The 22,565-nt window shown below is 37.3% G+C and overlaps 1 protein-coding gene and 1 long non-coding RNA gene across 4 annotated transcripts in view; one reads left to right on the top strand and one right to left on the bottom strand.

Moving 5' to 3' along the window:
* The window catches only part of LOC106854074 (V-type proton ATPase subunit S1), a 50,528-nt gene extending 33,859 nt beyond the window's left edge, over positions 1-16,669 (top strand). For both annotated transcript variants that reach the window (XM_014877741.2, XM_088165728.1), the window contains exons 7-10: positions 3,485-3,726; positions 4,320-4,373; positions 10,998-11,235; positions 15,965-16,669. In XM_014877741.2, coding sequence (XP_014733227.1) covers positions 3,485-3,726; positions 4,320-4,373; positions 10,998-11,235; positions 15,965-16,174 — 744 coding nt within the window. In that variant the 3' untranslated portion in view covers positions 16,175-16,669. The remainder of the gene's footprint in view (positions 1-3,484; positions 3,727-4,319; positions 4,374-10,997; positions 11,236-15,964) is intronic.
* Positions 1-22,565, bottom strand: part of LOC148223712 (uncharacterized) — a 70,753-nt gene that overhangs the window by 27,076 nt on the left and 21,112 nt on the right. For both annotated transcript variants that reach the window (XR_015804027.1, XR_015804028.1), the window contains exon 4: positions 21,292-21,482. This is a non-coding gene — a long non-coding RNA (uncharacterized LOC148223712). The remainder of the gene's footprint in view (positions 1-21,291; positions 21,483-22,565) is intronic.

Genomic DNA, 22,565 nt, shown 5'->3' with positions numbered 1-22,565 from the left:
CTGTACAATGCTAATAAGTGATATCTGGCTCTAGTAGAAGATAGAATTCTTATGTAGTTTTGCAATACTAGCAACTGCCTTAATCAGGTTATGACTAAAATTGGAAAAATTTCCATTTGCCATCCAAGTCAGGTATATACAGAGAACGCACTGTGGTCTACAATGCAGTATGGATATATGGACTAAACTAAGAGAAAGAGAATGGACACTTTTGCCTGCTCACCTTCCTCCTTGAAAGTACAGAAACACCTTTTTAATATGAGCAGCAATCCCACAGAGAGAATGTGGTCTATGCTGTTAGAAATTAAAAGAAGCAGCAAGGACCACCAGGACAGTTTTGTTATTCTTGATGTGCACACCTTAACACAGCAGTAAGAAGTGAAGAAGCAAAAGATTGAAACAGAAGATGCAATCATCTGTTGAACTGATAGTCAGAAATCCCGTGTTGTAACCAGTGTAAAATGTAGTCTTTTTCTGTTGTTCATTACCACTCATCATTTCAGCAAGTGGAAGTTTCATTTTCACAGTATTTTGTATGGTTCTCCTATGTGTTTACAACTATTTGATTTATATTTGTTTTCAACTGTAGTTTCAAATGTATAAAATGGCCCCAAATCTTTTTTCTTGTCTCTAGCCACTCTGTATTGGAAGAGCCAACAAAACTGTGGCAACAACAACAAAACGAGTAATTTTGGATGTAAAGCCTGTTTGCTTTGAAAAAGATTTGTATGTTGGTGTATAAAAATGTTACCAGGTCTGATTGCTTTCTTGTTTTCAAGAGAAGTGATTCTGAATTAGGAGGCTTGAAAAACAGATCAAAGGGAAGAACTTTGTTCAAGACACCTCTATCACAGGTTCAATTAGTAATTACAATATTCCACTGTGGTCTAGGAAAATGTAAGAAGCACTCTTTCTGTACGTGATTTAATCAGGTCTTTTTGTAGTTCATTGCATGACTGAGATAAAAAATGCCATTGATAAATTCAGAGAATAAGACAGTGATTCACACATCCTTCAGTTCAGATTGGGTGAAGGAGAAGGGCACACTGAACAAAAGAATTAAAAGTGGTTTAATGACTGACAGCACTTCCATGATATATTGTTCCAAATAATCTAATTTGATTTACACTAATTCAGTGTAAATGTAATCCATTTGTCAAGGAAGTGTCTTGTAATTTATAGTTTAGCATGAATATATGCCATCGGAGAATGATTTTGATTCAGTAAGCTCATGTTTGTGCAGCAACAACAAAAAAAAAGAAAATATTCCTTAAACAGAAAAACAGAGACATTACTGCAGTAATCTGGAAGGAGCAACTGCTGTCCTCAGGTATCCAGTGGGTCCCAGGCTGGGCTGTTTCAGACATCCTCCTTCCAGCCTGAAGACGAAATTTTTGAAAATTCTCTCTCTAATTTTGAGCATGCTTAATTCACAGAATCACAGAATATGTTGAATTGGAAACAGATTGAGGGATCCTGTTAATGCTCATTTCCCCAAGTTTTGGCACACCACCTCATTGCTCATCACTGGACAGCCTGGTTTTGTTCCTTTCCCCCTTCCAAGTTAGTTTAAAGTTTTTCATCAAGCCCCACTAGCTCCTGGGCTAGAGCTCTTCTTCCCCTCTGTGACAGGTGCATCCTGTCAGGTGTCAGTAGACCACATGTTGAGTAGATTATCCCACAGTCAATGAATGCAAAATTTTCCCTCTGACACCAGCCTTGGAGCTGTGGATTGACCTGATGGATCTGCCTATTCCTCTCAAACTAGTGGATTTCTTTGTCTCTGAAAGCCCTTCTTTCCAGGTTTACGGTCTTTTGTTTCATAGGCTTTCTGAGAGAGACAAGAGAATCTGTATGTAAGAGCCTCATGGCAAAGTACTGCTCAGAGAGCAATAGAAATAATGCTGTAGTCTTATGATTATATTTTAATAGCTTTCTTTTTATTTTAAGGTACTTCAACCTAATCCCCCAAGTTATCCCAGTTACAGTATCCAATGTAGCATTGTTTTCAGCTGTTAGCAGGTGGTTTTTAAAGCCCTCTTTAGATGATACATGGGGCCCACATAGTGAAGTCAATAGTTAGACAGGATATAATTTAGACTTCAGCTTTTCCTCTCAGTTTGAAATGAAATGATTACATTTCAGGAAAGCCTAAGGAAAGATTTAAAGTTTTATATCAAAAGTTGAATATTTTCTTTTGTTGTACCCTCTTCTTTTAAAGAAAATGGTATTCATTTAAAATAATGCTTGTTCTGATGTATTTGAAAAGGCACTACTCTGAGTTAAAAAGAAATTCATAAAGTATGCATGTATGGGAGGGGAAAATTGCATTCTTCACTGGAGCATTTAGTCAAAGGGTTTTAATGCAGCCCATTCTGCTTAATTGATAGAATGAGATATCTACAAAGACAAGCTGTAAATAACAGATGGCCAATGGCATTTACAGAGCAGCTGTTAAGGTGACAAAATCTTCAGGGGCTCCTCTCCACAGGCAGGTTATGAAGCGATATTATAGTCTCTGTTTCAGACTGGAAAATGGTCCTTGACTGTATTTAAACCCATCAAAAGTGGTTCTAGGCAATAGCTCCACATAGTTACAGTTCTGGTAACCCTTGTAACCCTTGTGATGATGCCTTTAATTTCTTGTACCCTATAGTTATAAAACGGTAGAGGCCACTTGTAGCATACAAAATTGTAAAGCTGACATGGGACTCAAAAATAGGGGGAATATCCCAGATATTCATAGAGTAAGAAGTGAGGAGTAAGATAAGAACAGAATAAATTTGCTGTGTGATAAGGTAAGGTTGCTTTAACTGTTGATATCTATGGGTCTGCTTTACCAAGGATGCCCTGGGCACATTTTTTTTAAAGCATTACCTATTAAATGGAATTCCTGGAAATATCCTAAAAGCAAATGTGTCTCTTATAGGAGTTCACCACACCAGCCAAATGAGCCAAGGTCTTCTTTTTCCAGAAGCCATCAGCAGAGTCTAAAAATAAGCTTGCTGTAGCTAAGTAGACTGCTCTCATACTTGTTCAAATATAGACTGCAAAAACTGTTACTGTTACTTAAGGGGAGAGTAGGAAGGGGAGAACTAGGAAGTTGAAATTTTCTTATGATTTTATTGCAGAAAAAAAGAGCTAATTTCTTTCAGTATATTCGTCTGGGAGAAAAAAAAATAATTCTTCTACCTGTTAGCACAAATGAATACTATTGTGTTAAGGCAACACGACCAACATTGTTTTACATTCATTTGCCTAATATCAATGGTGCTTATTTTCACATGTGGACACCTGGCCATGGGAACTTAGATTAACATTGCCTCATTAGCCTCCACACCACCAATTAAATAGGCAGGCAGTAACAAATATTGAGGTTGATAGAGGATTTAAGAGCAGGTGCTCATGGTACAGAACGGTGAAAGTCTGTTTTCAACTGAAATGACTCAGAAAGGGATGAATTGTTAATGTGTTGTTATTCCAGATTTCCAGAAGAACTGATGTGGTGGCAGAATTAAGACGACAATTAATGGCTGCTGAGGAAGAAGACAGTTTATCATATCCTCCTCTGAATGTGACCACTGGAAATTATTCATGCATCCTTTTTTATGCTAGTAATTTCAGCCTCAAAGCTAACAGTTCGGTTTTAATAGATTTGACAAATGCAACATTTTTAACACAGAACGTGGATATTTCTGCCTCTGAGTGCTCAGACAGCAACACAACGTGAGTAGCATAAGAAATTTCATATCATAATACATGTGATTCTGAAAACTCTCAGAAATGTTACAATGTAAAATCAGTGCTATTTTAATTTTCTTCTTCTAAAGCATCCAAATTTTTTTTTAAATTTATACTTAGAAGAAAAAAGTTAAGTCAAGACCAAAAAAACTGTTCAGATGATGCCTCTTATTTTCACAAATTTTGTTCTTCCTGTTTTCCCTACTTCCTTGTTCGTTTTTATTTGCTCCAAACAGGTTTCCCTGCACCTGATCTCACAATCACAAAAATCTCCACTAGCATTAAGGAGATCATAATTTCATTCCCTTGAAGGGTAGTATTGCCAGTTGCAATGTAGTAACTCAGCTAGAAGTACATTAATGAAACGTGATCTCTGTTTTCCTTTACTTTGAAGCACCTGCTCTTGGGTAAATAAAAGGCTAGAAATATTTAGTCATATTTTTCAATGTACTGAACCTTTGCTATATGACTTTTGTAATTGCCTAGTGATTTACAATGTATCCCTCAAATTGAAATGTCACAAATGATCTAATTAAAGCTGACTAGTCTAACATTAAAAATCTGTTTCTTATTCTTAGGCTGTCATTAAAATACACAAAACCAGTGAATGGAATCAGCAGCCTAGAGATAAGGTAACTTGATTTATTTTAAATAGATCTTCTGTGGTTTACAATACCTGCTAGTAAATTAGGAACAAAAGGTAGAGGAGAAGTTAAATTAAAATATTTATAAATTTATTATTTGCTTTCTCTTCTGGGGAGTCATGATGCAGGAAAACAATAGTATAGTCTTTATACAGAAAATATATGAATTAGCTCAGGTAAAGTTCTGAAAAAAATATTGTAGGCAAATATCCATACTGTAAGGTGCTGGTATATGCAGCTTCCTGTTTTACTAATAGGATCTGTCCACAGTCCTCTCAGGTAAATCTAACTGTGATTTATAAAAACTTTGGGGGGTTGGAAGTCTGCCTGCATGGCCAGGGCTGTATTGAGTCCTAATGTGGATTGCCAGTGCACTTTGTTAGTGCTAATTTGTGGTTAATGAGGGTTGCAAAAAGTTTTAAAGTTTCTACTGCTCCATGGGTGGTGACAAGACCATATTTCTCCTACCATGACAAGAAAGAAGAAAAGATAGGGAATTGGAAGACCTAGGAAGAAAAATTAAAGGGACAATCATAGAATTGTTTACACTGGAAAATATCTCTTTGATCATTGAATCCAATCTTTAACCCAGTGCTGTCAAGTCCACCACTAAACCATGTCCTAAATGCAACATCTTCTAAATATCTTCAAGGATGGAGACTCAAGCCACTTGCCTAGGGAACCTCTTCCAAAGCCTGGCAACCCTTTAACTGAAGAAATTTTTCCTAATATCCTGCCAAAACCTCCCTGGTGGAATTTGAGGCCATTTCCTCTTGTTCTGTGTCTTCTTACTTAGGAGTGGAAACTAACCCCCCCCTCGCTACAGCCTTCTGTCGCGTTGTTGTAGAGACTAAGGTCCCCCCTGAGCTTCCTCACCTCCAGGCTAAACACCTCCAGCTCCCTCAGCCACTCCTTGTCCCACAGGACTTGTGCTCCAGCCCCTTCAACAGTTTTGCTGCCCTTCCCTGGACATGCTCTGGTACCTCAATGTCTTTCTTGTAGTGAGAGGCCCAGAACTGAACTCCAGATTTGAGGTGCAGCCTCACCAGTGCTGAGTACAGGGGGACAAACACAGCCACACTATTGCTGATCCAGGCCAGGATACCTTTGGCCTTCTTGGCCATCTGAGAACAGGCAGGGTCAAGTTCAGGTGCCGTTGACCAGCACTCCCAGGTCCATTTCCACCAGGCATCTTTGCACCCACTCTGCCCCCAGCCTGTGGTCCTGCCTGGGGCTGTTATGACCCAAGTGCAGTACTTGGCATTGTTGAACCTCATACCATTGGCCCTGGCACATCAATCCAGCCTGCCCAGATAAATGCTCAAATGAATAAATGCCATTATTTACACTGAGACAGGAAGACATTCTGTGTTACATTAAAGAAGAACTTGTCTTGAGGAGAGTCAGTGATGTGTTTAGAGTGATATTCAGAGTATATAGAGACACTCGTAGTCAGTATCAGAGATCATGACAGGTGGCAAAAAACCAGACATACTTTGTTATTTAGTATCTCCCTTCTCCCTCAACCAGCTAAAGCTTTGTAAGAGAACATACTGTACAGATAAGATTGCCATTAGTATATTTTTTGACTATTGAAGTTAGCTGTGTATAGGATCCCTGGAACTTGTCCTTGGTGATGGTGTCAAGCATGCCTTGGACTCAATAATATAAATTATCAAAGAGACATGTATTTCTCTAAACACCATGGGGAATTAAGAAAATATTTTCCTTGGATCCCATTCAAAAGGTATTGATCTCAAACCAAGACTCTACCCAAGTTATATTTTTCCTTTTATTACAAGTCTCAAAATACCACTTTCTCTGGTGCTGTCTTGATGCTCTTCTGACTGCTCATTAGTGCTCCTATCCCACTCTGATAGACACAGGCCCTCCAAAACACTGCTACAATTCTCATTCTTCATCTTTGCACATCCTAGCACAAATCTCAGCTGGTCTGCTGTAATCTCCTTCTGTGTGAATGTGGTTGTTTCCTACATTTGTCCTGAATATGGCTATCTTCAGCATAATATCATCCTTTCTAGTAAAATTACAGTTCTGAGAAAATAGTACAAATCACAAAACATCCTATGGAGCATGGCACTGTGCTTCAAAACTAATTAATAGCTAGACCTTAAAGGTGTTGTTTTCTTGAGTAGTCAAGCGGCTTCCCTTAACTGTACAATGGCAAATTGCAAACCTTGAGACTATACTATAGAAACAAAATCCTTTTGCAATTGAAACATTTTTCTAAGATTTAGTTTTCTGTAGCTGGCAAAAGATCAAATGTGATGTTAGTGCATACGTGGATTTAGTGAAGATTAATTAGATTTATATTTAGTAATTTGTTTGTTAAAAACGTGTAATTTTAATTAATTATTGGATGAAAAATTTAATGCAGTCATGAATCTGGGTCGCATCTGGAGAGAAGGAGCTCTGCAGACAAACTGTAATTTAAGTGAAAATGCCAGTACAAAAGGTGAATGGTTCATGTTTTCTTTCTTTTTCAGGAAAACTTTTTATATCCTTTTGAGCCTGTTGTAGTAGAGGCAGAAATATTCACGATGTCTTTCTTGACCTGTGCTTCTACTTGAACACACTATAGCTAAATACCAAAATGCATAAACAGCTCTTGAAGCTGGAATAAGAAACTCAGGCTCCACAATAGGTGAGGACTTGAAAAGAGAGTTCAAGTAAGGTCATGGATATTTTCATGCCAAACATGTAAGAGTAGCATAGTCTGGCTGTGTTTTGCAGGAGAATTTGATTTATTCCATTGGGCCATACGTGATCCAGGTTTTTAACAGACCTTCAGGGCAAGTAAATACAAATATGTCTAAATTGATCAATTTTTATTTATGACACAGGTGCTTAGAAATATAAAATGGAATAGAGGAAGAATGTAGGGAGTAGCTTCCAGGGTAACCATTTCTTGGACCTTGTATATGAGAGATAGAGACTGACTGCTTCTGTATTGCTTTTTCCCCCTCTTCCTTTAACTTATTAAGCTCTCTTTATCTTGACTCACAAGTTTCCTGATTTTTGCTCTTTCTATTCTCCCCCCTGTCCTGTTGAACATGGGGAGTGAGGAAACAGCTAAAACTGTGCTTGGCTGCTGGCTGGTATCAACCCATAACACCTCAGAGCCTCACCTGATTAACAATAGTCTCACCTGATAAGCTGTAGTTTTCTGTAGGATTGTGACTTGATGGGACAATGGTGTCATTTTAGGCCTCTGTTAGCTACCATAATACAGTATTGCATGCTGTATAATGCAAATGATGAAATACACAGAACAGAACCAGAACAAGCCATTGACTTTTTTCATGATTCGCTAACACTTTATTCACCTTGTGTATCTCAGCATGTCTCTTGTCAAGAGCTTCTAAAATCCATAGAGATACATTAGAACTTCTGTTTCCCCCTTCTGGTTCATTTTGATTAGATTTCTTTTTCAAGATTACACCTTGGTAAGATCATGGTCTACCTTAACAAACAGGCAAGGCAAAGAGGTGGAAGGAACAGAGCTGAGCCCCACGACTGCACTTTTTGCCTCTGTAAAGGCCTTTTACTTAACTGTAGGATAGCATATCTTGAAGACAGAAAGTGATTCCACAGAGGACCATGTTAAAGTAGCTCAGTTTATTTGTCAATAAAAGTGATTCTAACTTCAGCAGCATGAGCAGGTTCCAGAACCTATCCCCCTTACCAACACCAGTGTATGCACACGTACAGAGCAGCTGTACAGGTCACATCCCACCTCCCACTGACAGCTGTGACTGCTGCTTCATCCTGTGCACACACAGCTGTCACCTCCCTCTCCCTCTCTCTAGCAAGAGCTACAGTCTCACTCATCCTCCTGCACTTGTGCTGGGAGATGAGCTGTAAGGGAGTGGTTGTAGAGTGTTGTTGTGTTACTGTTAGGGAAAGTAAGACACTGCTGCAGCAGGAGTGGGAGCAGTGGAAGGAGTCCTTTGCTGGAAGAAGCATAATTTCAGCTCTCTCATAAACTGATCCAGCTGTTCAAGCACTTGTTTGTCATTTTCTCTGGGAAAAAGTGTCAAAGTGAATGGAAGTGCAGAAACTTTGATTGATGCATACTTGGCTATTGTTGGTGCTCAATGTATAGAATGGAATAGAGTTGACCCCCAAAAAACTATGTTTTAAAGTCTTTTGCTTAACAGTTGTGTTCCTCTTTGAATATTTGAAACAGTAATTCCAGCTATCTTCTGCTTCAGAAATACCTCTGCTTGTAATGATTAGCACATGAGATGTGAACACTGGTGGTGGCATTCAGAGTTCATACAAATGGCATACAGAGTTCATACAGTCTGGCACAAAGGGAGCCTGGCCCATGACCAGGAATTTTTTTGTGCTGCCATACATAAGGTACATAATGTATCTAATGTACATAATTTTCTCTAATGTTTAACACGAAGGTAACATTTCCTTAAGAAGCCAAGGTACTTTCAGTTCTGCAGACAAAACCTTTATTCTCTCTTTGCTCTGTATCAGTTTGCTATAATGTGCTCTATTTGCTATCTACTCATTTGAGAAAATGTTAAACTAAATTAAATAATTCTATAGATTTTTTTGTTCGAATGCCTTTTTTTCTTGCAATTTAATGAAATATAGTTGCATCCATTATCAGTTAAGTGTATGCTTGTTGGAGGCTATTCACTTTTAGCCATTTGGAAAAATGCCAAGGATAACAGCCTTTATTACTAAGTTACCTGGCTCAACTAATTAACCAATTAGAATATTAATTCTCATAAGTCTGCAAGCAACACAACATTTTAGTCTTTGGTGTAATGTGAAGAGACAACATTCCCTTCAAAATAATTTTAGACTCTACTCACATACATGGCCTTTTCATTCATATGGTCAGTTTTTAAAGGAATTTCCTTCTTTACCACTTACCTTATCAGCAAAAGTACAGACCACACCCAGCCTTTGTGGTAGTCATAACCAGTTAAGTAAGCTTCTCTGTGTTTATAAGTGGCTTTCAGCTAGTGCCTACAGCATTGCTAGTGGGACACCATGGAAATTCTGTTCAGATTGTACTGTACATCAGGTAAAGGATCCTTTCTTACAGCAATAATACAAAGATTTAAATTATGCAACTGTATAAGAATAGAACATTTTCTGCATATATTTGTAAATGTGGACTGGATGGATTTTTATTTTTCACTGATGCTTGCAGCTCAATGTTTTAGGTTTATGTTCAGGCTTAAAACATAAGAAATGCCATAAGACAAAACATCCTTTTCACACTTCAATGACACTGTGTCCTGAAATTCCTTCTGAGCATTTTGAAACTCTTGAGGTTTCTAAACTTATATGAATCAAAAGCCACCGATTATTAATAATTTTTTAAAACCATCATTTGTGGTTAGATTCTATGCTGTGTGGATGATATGATATTGAAAGTAACTAATTTGAACAAACAGCCAATATTCTACAGAGAGACTATTCTCTCTTTATATATATACCCGACAGAACATAAAATTGTCTATATTGTGCCTAATTTAAGATTACTCTATTTTTTTTCAAACCAGTCATAATTCATAAAAGTTATTGCTTCAAATTTTAAAGTCAGCATACAGTGTTACTCATTGTGGATAGACAAATTAGAATATTTCATTTTGTAGCAATTCTTATTTTTTGCTAAATAGATTTCTCTTCTGAATCTTTTGTGGTTACCAATAATCAAAAGAAATCATCAGCAAACTGTATAGAGATACACATACATAGACCAAGTAGGATTAAAGTATTAAACAATGTATACTAAGAAAGGTTTATCATTTCCTTATGAAATAGCTTGAATGCTTAAAAGTAACTGTATAAATAGTGGTAAAGATTAGCACATAGTCCTGATCTGTAAAGGATCAGAATACACTTCTGGATGTCTGGATGTTCTCAAGTATTTCTGTTGGGAGTTGTTCAGACTACATTAGTAGCAACATAAATTCCATTAATATAAACTGCTGCAATACCACATATACATAGATGCTTTCAAAATAAGAAAATACGTTTTTGTGCCTAGCCTACTTCAAATTGTGAAACTAGAGCTGACAATCCTTCCTGACCCACCAGTGAGAGAAAGCACTGTCTTCTACACTGAATTCAGACCTTTGCAAAAGAAATTGCCATTTAGGCATTTGAACCAAGAAAGAATTGCAGTGATAAATTAGAATGGCGATCATGCCTGTACCTATCATAAAAGCAATTTTCCAAAAATCCCATAAAATGTTTATTCAGAGCCACCACAGTCTTACTGACACTTCTCAGCTTCTCCTCCACTGATATTAAACTGTTGGTAACTGATGAAATACAGCACTGGCAGAGGCCCTTGAAGAATGAAATTGCATTTTCTTCTTGCCTGCCACAGCTATAGAAAGCTGTGCTTGTGAGGTAAAACTCTAAGTAGTAAATACATTCACAGAACCTCTTCATTTGTGAACAATCTTAACGACATAGGAGGCCATGTCATCATCAGCTATGATGTTTGCAGCCAGCAATAATGAACCTTTATCTACTACTGGTACTTTATCAAATGTATATTAATTTTTTCCTTCTAACCTTTTAACTTTTTGTTCTCTGTTGTGTTCCTAGGTTTTTCATGACCAACAGGTTCTATGAAGTCTCGGCTAGAAATTGGTCCACTTTAGATTCAGTTGAGATTGTACAAGATGGAGAAAAGTTTGCTAAATTTAATGTTTCTGGCCTCTCTGCTCCTGCAGAGTATTCATTTCATTGTCAGCTGGTGGGAACAAGCAATCACTATCCTGCAAGGCTGGTTCCATCCAACAACGAGGCAAAAAACTGGGATGTTTTCATTTCCGAGTTGCAAGTGAGTATGCATTGCCATTTCAGAGATAACTCCAAGAGCTATTACTTGCTATTGTAGGTGGTGAATGACACACATTCATAATGCCCTTACTTTCCTTCCACCCTGAGGGAAAATGTAAAAGAAAAGTTGTTCCTTAGGTGAGCTATTCAGTGGAGGGGTAAAAAAGATGCCAGTTGCTGAACAAGGAAAACATGAAAGTACAGCTTTGAAAAACAAAACTATGAAGTTGTCCACAGAAAAAAACTTAATTAAACTAAATGCACTTAATCAGGCAAAGAATGACTAAGTCCTCATGCCTTTTTAATGAATTGGGCTGCTCTTGGAAACAGGGGCCTCTTAGGTGGGTAGCTTATGCTGCTTATTTTGGTTTTATTTGATTTTTTGGTGCATTGTTTACCTAGGAAAGTACAGATTAGTGTGGCTGCATTTTCAGTGACATGGACTGTCTGTACTCCTGCAGATAGAAACAAAGCCCAGTGCAATTAGATTTAATGGGAAGTTTGCCATGGACTTCAGTCAGGAATGGTACTAGTTCCTGCATGACCCAGAAGGGAAGCAGCTTCCTTTTTTTGAATGACACATAGCTTTTCAGCATGTTTAGTAGCAGTTCAGAGTACATATGTGACGTGTAGATGATTACACCTTTACTACTTTGAGTTTTTTCTTGCCTTAAGCATGACAACATTTATATCTTAAAACAATATTACACTATGGGATCTCTTTGATGAAAGAGATCATGAAAATAATAGGAATAATTCCAAATTGTACTCTATTTGTCAAACATGAGCTAGCTCCATGATAACTGGGTACAAATTCTGATATTATTGTATTTATAATTTTGATAACAAACCAAATCTCAATAATCTGACTCTAGACTTGACACTTCACTTAAGCAATGGAAATCTCATAGAAAATCGTTGGTGCTTAGATTTATTTTCCACAAATTCCAGTTTCAAGTCTCACCATTTTTTGAGAAACAATGTTGCAATACATACCAATGTTGTGAAGGTTCCTTATGATGTTATTTTTATGTAAAGGTCTGAAAATGCCATAGTTCATGCAACTGTACTTTTCCTAGTCATCTCTTTGGAGTTAGGCTTTCACATCACTGAGATATGAAAGGACACGACCTATGAAAGTACAGTGTACATTTACCACATATCTTTTCTTTCAGTTTCTATATGCACTGATATTACTACCTTCTTAAAGCTTAAAAAGACCTTGCTCCAACCTTAGTAGGCATCCTTTCATTGTGGTCTTAGCCAACATTAGAAGTAGTTGTTTCCCACCTTCCTTATTGATTTGGAACAGCAGCTACTTCCACTCTGTTCAGACAACAGAATCTCCCGTTCCTCTTGAGAAAGGACTTTTTCTCTGATCAAGTCCTTAACATGGAACACAATCTGAAAACTCCTAGTCTGATATTTTTCTGCTGTGTGAGAAAACAGAAGGTCACCATTCTGGGCTCATTTCCAAGTTCTACCTGACCTAGATCATACTTTTCCAGGTATCTTCCACTGATACATGCTGAAAGGTGATCTCAGTAGCAGTCTTTGTTACTGCATAAGGTTTAGAAACCTTCAAACTCTATTTCATGGTGAAAAAAGCATGTGGGATGTGCTCAATAGTTGCAGCCAGCACAAAATCTTGTTGCTGAAGCTGAGGAACATGATTTTCATGTCAGTGTTATGCAATGAATTAGAAACCAGGATCCAAGGCCAATCAAACGGGCACAATTGCACTTTGCAATGCTGGGTCCTGGAAGCTGAATCACAGTAATAGAGGAACAGTGGCAGCTACACAGGGAAGCCTTGCACAGCTTGTTCCTAGGCAAGGTTGAACAGGTGTAGCTTTTTACTTCACTCAGTTCTGGAGCTGCAGCACTCACTACCATCTAAATGAAGATATGTGGGATGCTGGCTAGGCATGCTCACAGCCTAGGATGTCACCACTCCTGTGTCACCACACCTCTACAGAGCACCAGGTTTGGTGGGGGTTTTGGTGGTTGTTGTTACAGGAATGGTTGTTCTACCACAATATCTTTTGTCCTTTTGAGGATCTCATTTGTCAATGAAGTTAAAGAGGAGGCTGCCACCAAAAGCACTTCTTTTCTTTAGTATGTGTGGTTCAGAAGTACTTTGAAACCTATGAAAAGCTGCCAAAAAACTTCAAAATCAAGACTATTTTGATTCTTTGTAGTGAAAATACCTCAAAGTTCAAAAATTAGAACCTTGGTGTGCACTTAAGAAATTATAAACCCTGCATATTTTACTTTAAGTTTTTGTCAAAGGTCATATGATGAGAAATCTGAGTTTAAAAATATTTAAAAATTAACAGTAAATACAGACTTGTATAATCAAGACAAATGACTGGTCTAAACACCAAAATTAAGACTTCCACTGGAGAGAGGCCTGTATACAAAAGACTTTTGCATTCATAAATATTAGAGAACCACACCTAAGTATTTTTAAATTTTCTATATATGCTGCTAAGATTCTCATTTTCTGTCTGGTATCTAACACCTCCACAGAAATGATAAAGCTTCAAAAAACAGTAAAATAACCCAGCATATTCTTCATCTCCTTCCTATAACTAGACATAGCATTTTAGGAATGTACAATTGAATCTTTCACCTAGATGGTTCAAGAAGCATAATCCTGTTTAAAAAAAAATAAGACCACTAGAATTTAAATAATAAATTTCAGTATTTATGGCTCTAAAGCAGGAGCAGCAAAGCCCTTCTAAACTGAATATACCTGTTAAGAACTTCAGAGTCCTTGTAAATGTGGTAAGAACTGTGTATTGTTTTCCACAATTTCAATCCATTTTTTTAAACACAAATGACATGAATCTTCACCTTCTGTCTGTTTTTATTGTCACTAAGTCTTTCAGGATACATTTCACTACTCCTATTCACATTCTCACTTGTGGTCAAAACAGTGGCTTAACAAGCAAAGGCTTTTGCAATCATGTATTCTCTAAAACGGTGCAAATAGTTGTCCAGCCCTGCAGCTTATTTTCACTAATCCTGCTTTAATCAGAAGTCTCAGTACCTTTGGTGAAAGCAGACAGTCTTTGTGAGTTAGCTACCATGATTTGACTTGGAAAGTTTCTTCTAAAAGGTTGAATTGCCAAAATTGTCTTCACCTCCACATTATCTAAGGAGTCTTTAGTTCCTCACATAATATTAGTTTTATTCATCACCATTCTGGAAGGTACAGACATTGCTCATAACACACATATTACATAAACATTAACTTTAGGGACCTGAGCCATGACTGAATGCAAACCCAGAGTGTTTACTGGTGTATTTGTTGCATGGTAGATTTGTGCAGTTCGTGCCAAAACCTATCCTAAGAAGTACAAACTCTTTTATTACCACAAATGAACTCAAGCTTTCCATTTATTTTACTGTAAATCACAGAATAATCATGGTGTGGGAACAAATAAGGTAGAAATCCATTATCTTCTGCTTTCTTGCTTGGGTGAGAGAAGTGATTTAAATTATTTTATTTAAATAATATTTTTTAATTGTATTTGATATTTTATTTAAAATAGTGATTTTTAACATGTAGTTTCTTTACCAGTGAGTTAATGATATTTGATGCCTTCCTTACACACCCATTTCAAAGATTCTGTAAATACGTAAGAATTCCAGTCTTCATTTTTCTTTATAAATTATTTAGGAATGAATCAAAACTAGATCAGATTAATTCTTTTCCTTCCTCTTCTTCCAACAGTTTTGTTCCCTTCCTTCTAAAGGTACTTATGCCATTATCTGCATTTTTGTAGAGGGCATATTGTCTTCCCTTTATTCATAGTCTTCTAATCCTTTGATTGGTTTGAACAAAATTTCTAGGAAGTTAGTGGTCTCAAAGGCATTCAGTTTGTTGATATTTTTGTACAATTGGGATCTAGACAGAGAATATATCTCCAAATTTATTGATTTTTCTGAGGAAAATAATATGGTTGGAGGATGGTTAGTGGCAGACATTGCGAAACCAGTCAAATCAGAAATATTACAAACTCTTCTAAATGCTGAAAGAGTTTTTATAGCTCTTATAAGTTAATAGACAACACCTATTGCATACCTCAATAAAGGAAGCCTTTCCTTCTGTTTTGAGTCTTTGATGTCTAAGGAGGGAGGGAGAAAGATTTCACAACTTTTTTTCTCCTTGAACTTTCACTAAAACTCAGCCGAAAAAGGTCATCTTTGTTAGGTGCCTCTTGAGGTAGGTTCTAGGAATTTTATTTGTGAAGGAGCTATGAGCTAGAACTCTCAGACTATTTCAACAAGTCTTGCGATCTGAGCAGCCTTAACTCTCATGTGTTTGAGTGCTTAGACTTTCCTGGTTCTGAAGTGGTCATAGAGCTGATGATCAATGAATACTGATATTCTGATTATATGAATACAGAATACTGATCAGAATACAGAGAATGCAGAATACTGATCACATGTCCCCTCTGGGACTTCACTTCTAAAAGTAATACAAATTTCTGAAGTGGGGAACCTACTTCTTACAAAAGAAATGGATTCTACATCTTTAATTTCCTGGTTGAAAAGGAGATCTGGAAAATTGTTTTGCAGAGGATTTTGTTCTACTTGTTTTTTAATGGGCAGAGTTTGACTGATAGTTAAAAGGTGCGGGTTTTTGTAATCACCACATATATCCTGAAAGTAAGGACTATGCATAATTGCACTCATCTATCTACCTTTCCTCATTTTCAGATTCAAGGCTTCAACATTATAAACAACCAGTTTTCCTATGCAAGTGACTGTACAGGTTTCTTCACCCCTGGAATTTGGATGGGCTTGGTGACATCTATAATTTTACTGTGGATCCTGACCTATGGAATCCATATGATCATGCAGCTCACAACAAACAGCAGATTTGATGATCCCAAAGGTCCAGCTCTATCAGTTCCTCAGACAGAATAGCCATGGATTGAATTAATGGCACTGTGGCTTTTCCCAGTCTGATGTTTATGATTTTTATAAACTTTTTATTTCATAATATGTTTAACTTAAAAATATATCATAAGAAAACCAGCTAATTAAACTACATATAAAAATGATCCTTATACAATAATAATTATATCTGTTATTATGATCATTTGTTAACAGCTTTTTGTGCTGATGTTCTGAAGTAAGACTATAGAGGTTATTACATTCTCTGGCTATTAGAAAGACCATTAAAAACTTCCTTCAGATTAACGTTTATTGGCAAAGAAAGCATACCAAAACATGTATAATTGTGAAGGATAAAATAATCTATGAGAAACTATATATTGAAAATACTGATCTCTCTAAAGGCTCTTTAGTGTCATGATGATGCTGTGTCTTAAGAAATTTTAACTGTGTTTTGAAATATTTTCTCTTGAATAAAACATCCAGAAATGTACAGAACTAATAAAGTATTAGTCACTAAATAAATGGTCCTGAGAAGTCCTTTCAAAATACATCACTTTGCTCAGATGTGATATCACAAAGGAGAATGCGTCGATTAAGGTTTATCTTCCATCTAATATTATCTTACATTTGTGAGAATTTAATGCTGACTTGTGCTTGCTTTAGCCATGGACAGCTGATGGGAGGTGAGTCAGTGGCAGATAGATCTTTGTCCAAACTGATCAGAAAATTAGATTTACTGTCATGGAATTATGGAAATGAATGCAAATTTTCATGTTCAGAACCTATTATGATTCAATGTGCTGGTGCAGACAACATCTTAGCAGCAATAAAGTGGTTTTCTTAGCCTCTTCCATTTTTCAGGCATGTTTGGAAAAGTTATGAATTTCATAAAAAAATAAAAATCATATTACATAAAATCATTAGAAGCACTGTGCCAATGTAGTGTTTAAGTCTGAGCATTTTATGGGCATCTCAGTGCTTCTAGAAACCTGAAAACATTCACACTGTGCTTTTCTACAGCAATTCATAGAAACACTACCTCTTCTAATTGAGTAATCTGATTATGGAGTGAATTACTAAATTTTATGTAGAACTAGGAAATAGTAAAAGATCAATAGTAAAATGGTAAAAAACGTTAAAAATAAGACTTTTATTCTTTCTTCTGGAATGTTTTTTTTAATGACTGTGCATGTTCAATTAGTAGTTAAAATTCCTAAATATTCCTAAAAATATCATTTTGACAAAATTACATTCATGAAATAAGTTCTAACTTTTCTCATCTTGATCCATGTCATAGTACAATGATACAGAGGAAAGACAGTTAGAATCAACTATTTAACTAGACAGACAACAGTTTCTATCTATTTTTATCCATTTCTGGGTGTCAGACTTTTATTATGCAGTCCAAAAAGTAGATTAAATGCTGTCTGAAGCTATTCCTTCTGACTCATTCAATCCTTACCCGGAAAACAAAAGTGTCATATAACTAGCAGAGGTGTCTCCTGCGCTCTAATATTTTTCCCAAATGCTTTTCAGAACCTCAAAGAATGCATTTGATCTACACAGAATCTCTGTGTTTGAAAGGCATATTTTCTTTGCACAAATTAGTTGCCAGGAGACAACTGGACTTGTTTTATTAATTCTCCCTTTGAAACAAGTTGTATGAATGTGACGACAGAAAATTGACATAATAGTCATGTAACTATTGCTAGAAGAGGGAAAGGCTATGCAAAGGACTTGATTCATAGAAAACAGCTTTCTTAGGACTTCTATCTAGCTTCAGTAAAATTTGGAAAAGATTTTGTTCAACAGTGGTGATAAAAAGAACTGATGAACTCTACCAGGCCACTTAGTTTAGGATTCTATCTCCAGCAATGGTATGAGTATGGTGAGCATCTGTCAGTGCTCCCTGATGATGTTCTCCATTCTCCACCATTTAGCTCAGGTACTTACTCAACCAGAGGTGTTGCCTTTGTATTTAATAACTCTGGGTACAGCTATAGCCCATGAATTTGTTCAGCCTGCTCTTGAGCCTCTGCAGCTCACCGTGCCCTGATGCTAGTATGGACTGGGACTGCTCATATCCTCTCTAGCTTGCCTAGGATGGACTCTGGAGAAGAGGGTGAGGAAACAGTCTCATATTCACTGTACTATGAGGAAAAGATAACCCTCTTTCAGAAGAGCTGTTTGATGTGTTTGGTGTTACACGTTCCAAAGTGAAGGTGAAGGCATTTTTAATGGAGAAAAGCTTTTTCTTTATACGTTCTCTCACAGCAAGGATACCATGCTTTGGCAAGTAGTTCCTGTGGGGGCATATAGTCTGTTTCTATAGTGACTTCGGATATCTTTGTAATGGAAAAATCAAACCGCAGGCTTATCCTTGTGATGTCTGTGCTGGAAAACACATCAGGAAAAGAAAGGAACTGTGTGTCTCTAGCTGTCCTGTGGGCCAGGTGGTCTGGGCTCTGGGGACAATGGCTGTCTGTCATGGCAGGGAACTGCTGTCTGTCCACATGGGATGGATTCACCTTGGCTGGCTGGCAAACATGCACCCTGCTGCTCGGGCCTCTTCTCACAGGGGCCACCCCTGCTGACAGCACCTGGACACAGACATCCAAAAGTCCACCATGCAGGCTGCTAGATCCCCATGCCCTCTGAAACCCCTGCACATCACACTCCCATGGCTGCAGACAAAGACAACTGATCGCTCACTTCAGCAGGGCTGGCTTCCTTCTCTGTAAATAGGACTGTGCCTCAGGAAATTCTAGGAGGATTTTGCACCTGTCTGTGTTTGTTTCCCTTTCTGAATAAAGTTGAAACCCTGTCAGGAGCCTTCCAGTTCTGCATACTTCTGATTTCACAATTCAGCTTAATCATAAATGTACCTGTTAAAACATGCCTGTTTTGGGAGCTGTTCCAGACAGAATATTAGCTCTGTCTGGAAAAGTGTGAGCCTTTAGGACTTCTACCAGGGTTTGCTGAATTTATCAGAAGTACTGACTTCTGTATGTGTTAACTCATTTCTCTACCAATTAAAAAAATATATAGTAAAGATGAAGGGGATGGTGCGTAAGTGTATGAGTTGGAACAGTAAAACTTTTTTTCATTTGCATATATAAAAATTAAATTTAATGGAAAAAAATCAGGCACTTAAAAAAACTATGGCAAAACTAAAAAAAAATCAATTTACCTCTCAAGAATCAAGATTAAAACCAGAGAAACCCCAAAACTAAACACAAAAGCCCTGATGAAATAAGGTATTTCATCACAAAATTCAGCAATAATCATTTATTGAAAGAGATTGCTGAGATGAAACTAGAATCTGAACCTTCTGATTTGTGTCCTGGTCTGTTGGTTTCTCTGCCTGTGAAATTACTCAAATTACTCATTTCACAAACCATGCAGAAAATGACTTATAGTGACACAATTATAATAGAAATAGTCCAAAAATAATATTTTTATGTAGGCAGTAAAGGAAGACAGGTTATTCCATCTGCAAGGAAAAACTCAAGGAAGTAATTAGCTCCACCTTTCTTTCTGTGTGACTAATAAATTATATGTGTGATAAATGTGATTCGTGTTAATTAAATTGTAACTATATTAACAAAATTGTATTTAGATCAATAGAAGACAATTGTTACAGAGTGAGGGGGGAGACGGGTGAGACAGGACAAAGGACATCTTCCAGATGTTGGGAGTAGAAGAAGGAGGTTGGAAGAAAGTCAAACAAGAACAGTAGAAGGACATAGATCTGACAAGCAGCATCTAGAAATAGAAAGGTTCGACCTTGAAATGGACCAAAATGATTCCAATGAATGATTCCAAGCATGGGACTCAATTAAAGTCTTGTTATGGAAAACATCTGCTCAGTCACACAGGGCGCCTGCGCTACCTGCGGGTCACACCTCGGTCATTGAGGAAAACGATGAGCCTTCATCGGAAATAAGACCCTCAAAAGGATGAGACACCCCCTAACCCATTAGCAGAGCATGCACCATACACATAGTGACACACATTTTAGGAATAGAAACTAGGAGGAGTTTTCTAGAAACTTCTGTAGCCTACAGTATATAAGTGAGATTGGTAGCCTGGATGCATTGGTACATGAGGAGGGGAGAGTCTCTCCCTGTATCCCTGGTCAGAGGAGGGGGGCCCTCCCCAGTCGGTTTTGCTTATGCTTTATACGAACCTCAATTATACTAAATTACTTACTGCCAAATTTTGTATATTCTTAAATATATGCACTTTGATTGTATTCATCTCCAATACTTTAATTGTCATCTCCAATACTTTGATTGTATTCATTTTGTTACTATTAAATTTAATCTTGTTGCTTGATAAATTGGAAAAATAGAACATCATTCATAACATATGCAAATCTAAATCAGCTGAATTATTAGGCATTAAAGAGTTCTGTAATTATTTCAGCATAAACTGAAGTCAAATGGAAGAAGTTTTAGAGGCTGAAAACAAGGAATGACCTTGAAAATCTAATTCCTAAGATAATCAGAGACACAAGAAGTCTGAATGTCAGATACTGATCACTGCTGGCAAAAAAAATAGCAGTACTGGTGATGATTTTTGGGGCAAGTAGAGTGCCAATCTTATCATTGCACTGAACAAGAGGAAGAGACAATGCGCACAAGGGAGGCAGGGGACTCCTCTTCCTGAGGGCTGTTTTTTAATCTGGCATTCAGTGATTGGTTGACCTTACTTGGCTGCCAGATGCCCACTTGGCTACTCTCTCCCTCCTGCTCCTCAACAGAACAAATGAAGAAAATAAGATGGAGAATCTTGTGGGTCAAGATAAAGACAGTGATACCATTTAGCAGTTACCACTCCGGGCTAAACAGGACCGTTAATTTATTTGCAATTAAAATAGGTTGAGAAGTAAGAAACCAAAGCAAGACTAGAACAATGCCTTCAGTGTGCACAAATGCCAAAAATTCCCGTGGTGTCTAATACCTTCAGTAAAACGCCCTGATATTCAGTTTGCTAATAAAGGTTCTGTTCTCAGGTTATTTCATTACCTATCAAAAATAAAATAAAGGAGAAAAGAACCGTTTCTTCAGAACTCAGATTTCTAAAGGCTTAATGTTAGAAGTACAAGGGGGTGGGGCAAGGAAAAAAAAAAGAGATCTTACCAAGGGGTGGTTCCTCAAGCAAGTAGTCTCTCCTGACCAGAATGTAGGCCAGTGTCTTTCTTAATCTTCCTACTTGTGTAGGTGGAAAGGGGACTTACAACAGTGACCGAGCCCAAGAGCAAATCAGCTGCTACTGATGTCCCACAAATGAAGTGGCTTTCTTCTCTCCACCACTGCTTTTTGTATACCTCCTGTGGAAACACAGATTCCGTGTTCCAGATTATCTGGATTTCTGTATAACCCCTGGAGCTGGTATGTTCTTGAATTATTATAGTTGAGCTTCATTTTAGACTGTTTTTTATGTCATTTGTTATTGCCATAATAGAAGATAGTTTACTGAATGATTGTGTATTTTTTGCTTTGTAGAGAGAAATGTAGTGTCCAGTGGAAGACTGAGAAACCCATTTTTAGTCTTTCTTGGTATATATTTAACTAATTGAGTAAAAGTAAGGTAAAATGAATGATGTACAGTCACCATGACATCATAGGCAACTACCTTTCATTAATGAAAACTGCAAAAATAATGTTTTTAATTTAAAAGAAAACCCTAACAAATGCTTTCATAAAAGTAATTTAGGAAGATGGATAAGTTAAGGACTTTCTGATGTAATGTTTGAATTACAATTTTGTGTAACCTATTTACTTTGGGTAAATATGGATGCATATGGATAGCAGAGTGTTCAATTTAGTTATTTAACAGATCTGTTTCACCGAAGTGTGCTGGCATGATTTAAGATATTTCTGTCCCTACCTACCCTGCCTTCCATTCACGTGTATCTGTGCCTCAGCTGCCTGTTAAAACCACTCTGCTGCACTCTCTTTTTCCACCTGAGATGTATCAGATTTTGCACTAGAGTAACAGAGATGCAGGTTCTTGTTTGGGTCTGCCATTTCTGCTGTCGAGTAATAAAATCCTGGCAAAGGAGCAAAGCAGATAGCTGCAAACACTAATGTCTTAACATATAGCAATATTGGGGAAAGATCTTTACTGTAGATGTCAAAAGGGAAATATAAAGGATGCAAATAGCCAAGTGCCTTGGCAGGATTAACATTACTGATAGCCTGAAAGGCAAGACCAGCTCCAGTTCAGGGAATGTGTTTTCTGTCTCCACATGCCTCAGCCTGTGTCAGGGCAAGTTCAGGAGGGCTCTGCTTCATGACCTGCTATGAGCACCCCTAAAAGCTATCTATGGCAGAAGATAGCTAGAGAGCATCCAGATCCAGCTGTGGACATCTCTCATTCTGTATCTTCAGACTGCAAATGAACGGTCCAG

This window comes from Sturnus vulgaris, chromosome 5, assembly GCF_052056855.1.
Source record: "Sturnus vulgaris isolate bStuVul1 chromosome 5, bStuVul1.hap1, whole genome shotgun sequence".
In the NCBI taxonomy this organism is placed as follows: Eukaryota; Metazoa; Chordata; class Aves; order Passeriformes; family Sturnidae; genus Sturnus; species Sturnus vulgaris.
The sequence above is the reverse complement of the archived record's forward strand: the minus strand, read 5'-3'. Positions and strand labels throughout refer to the sequence as shown.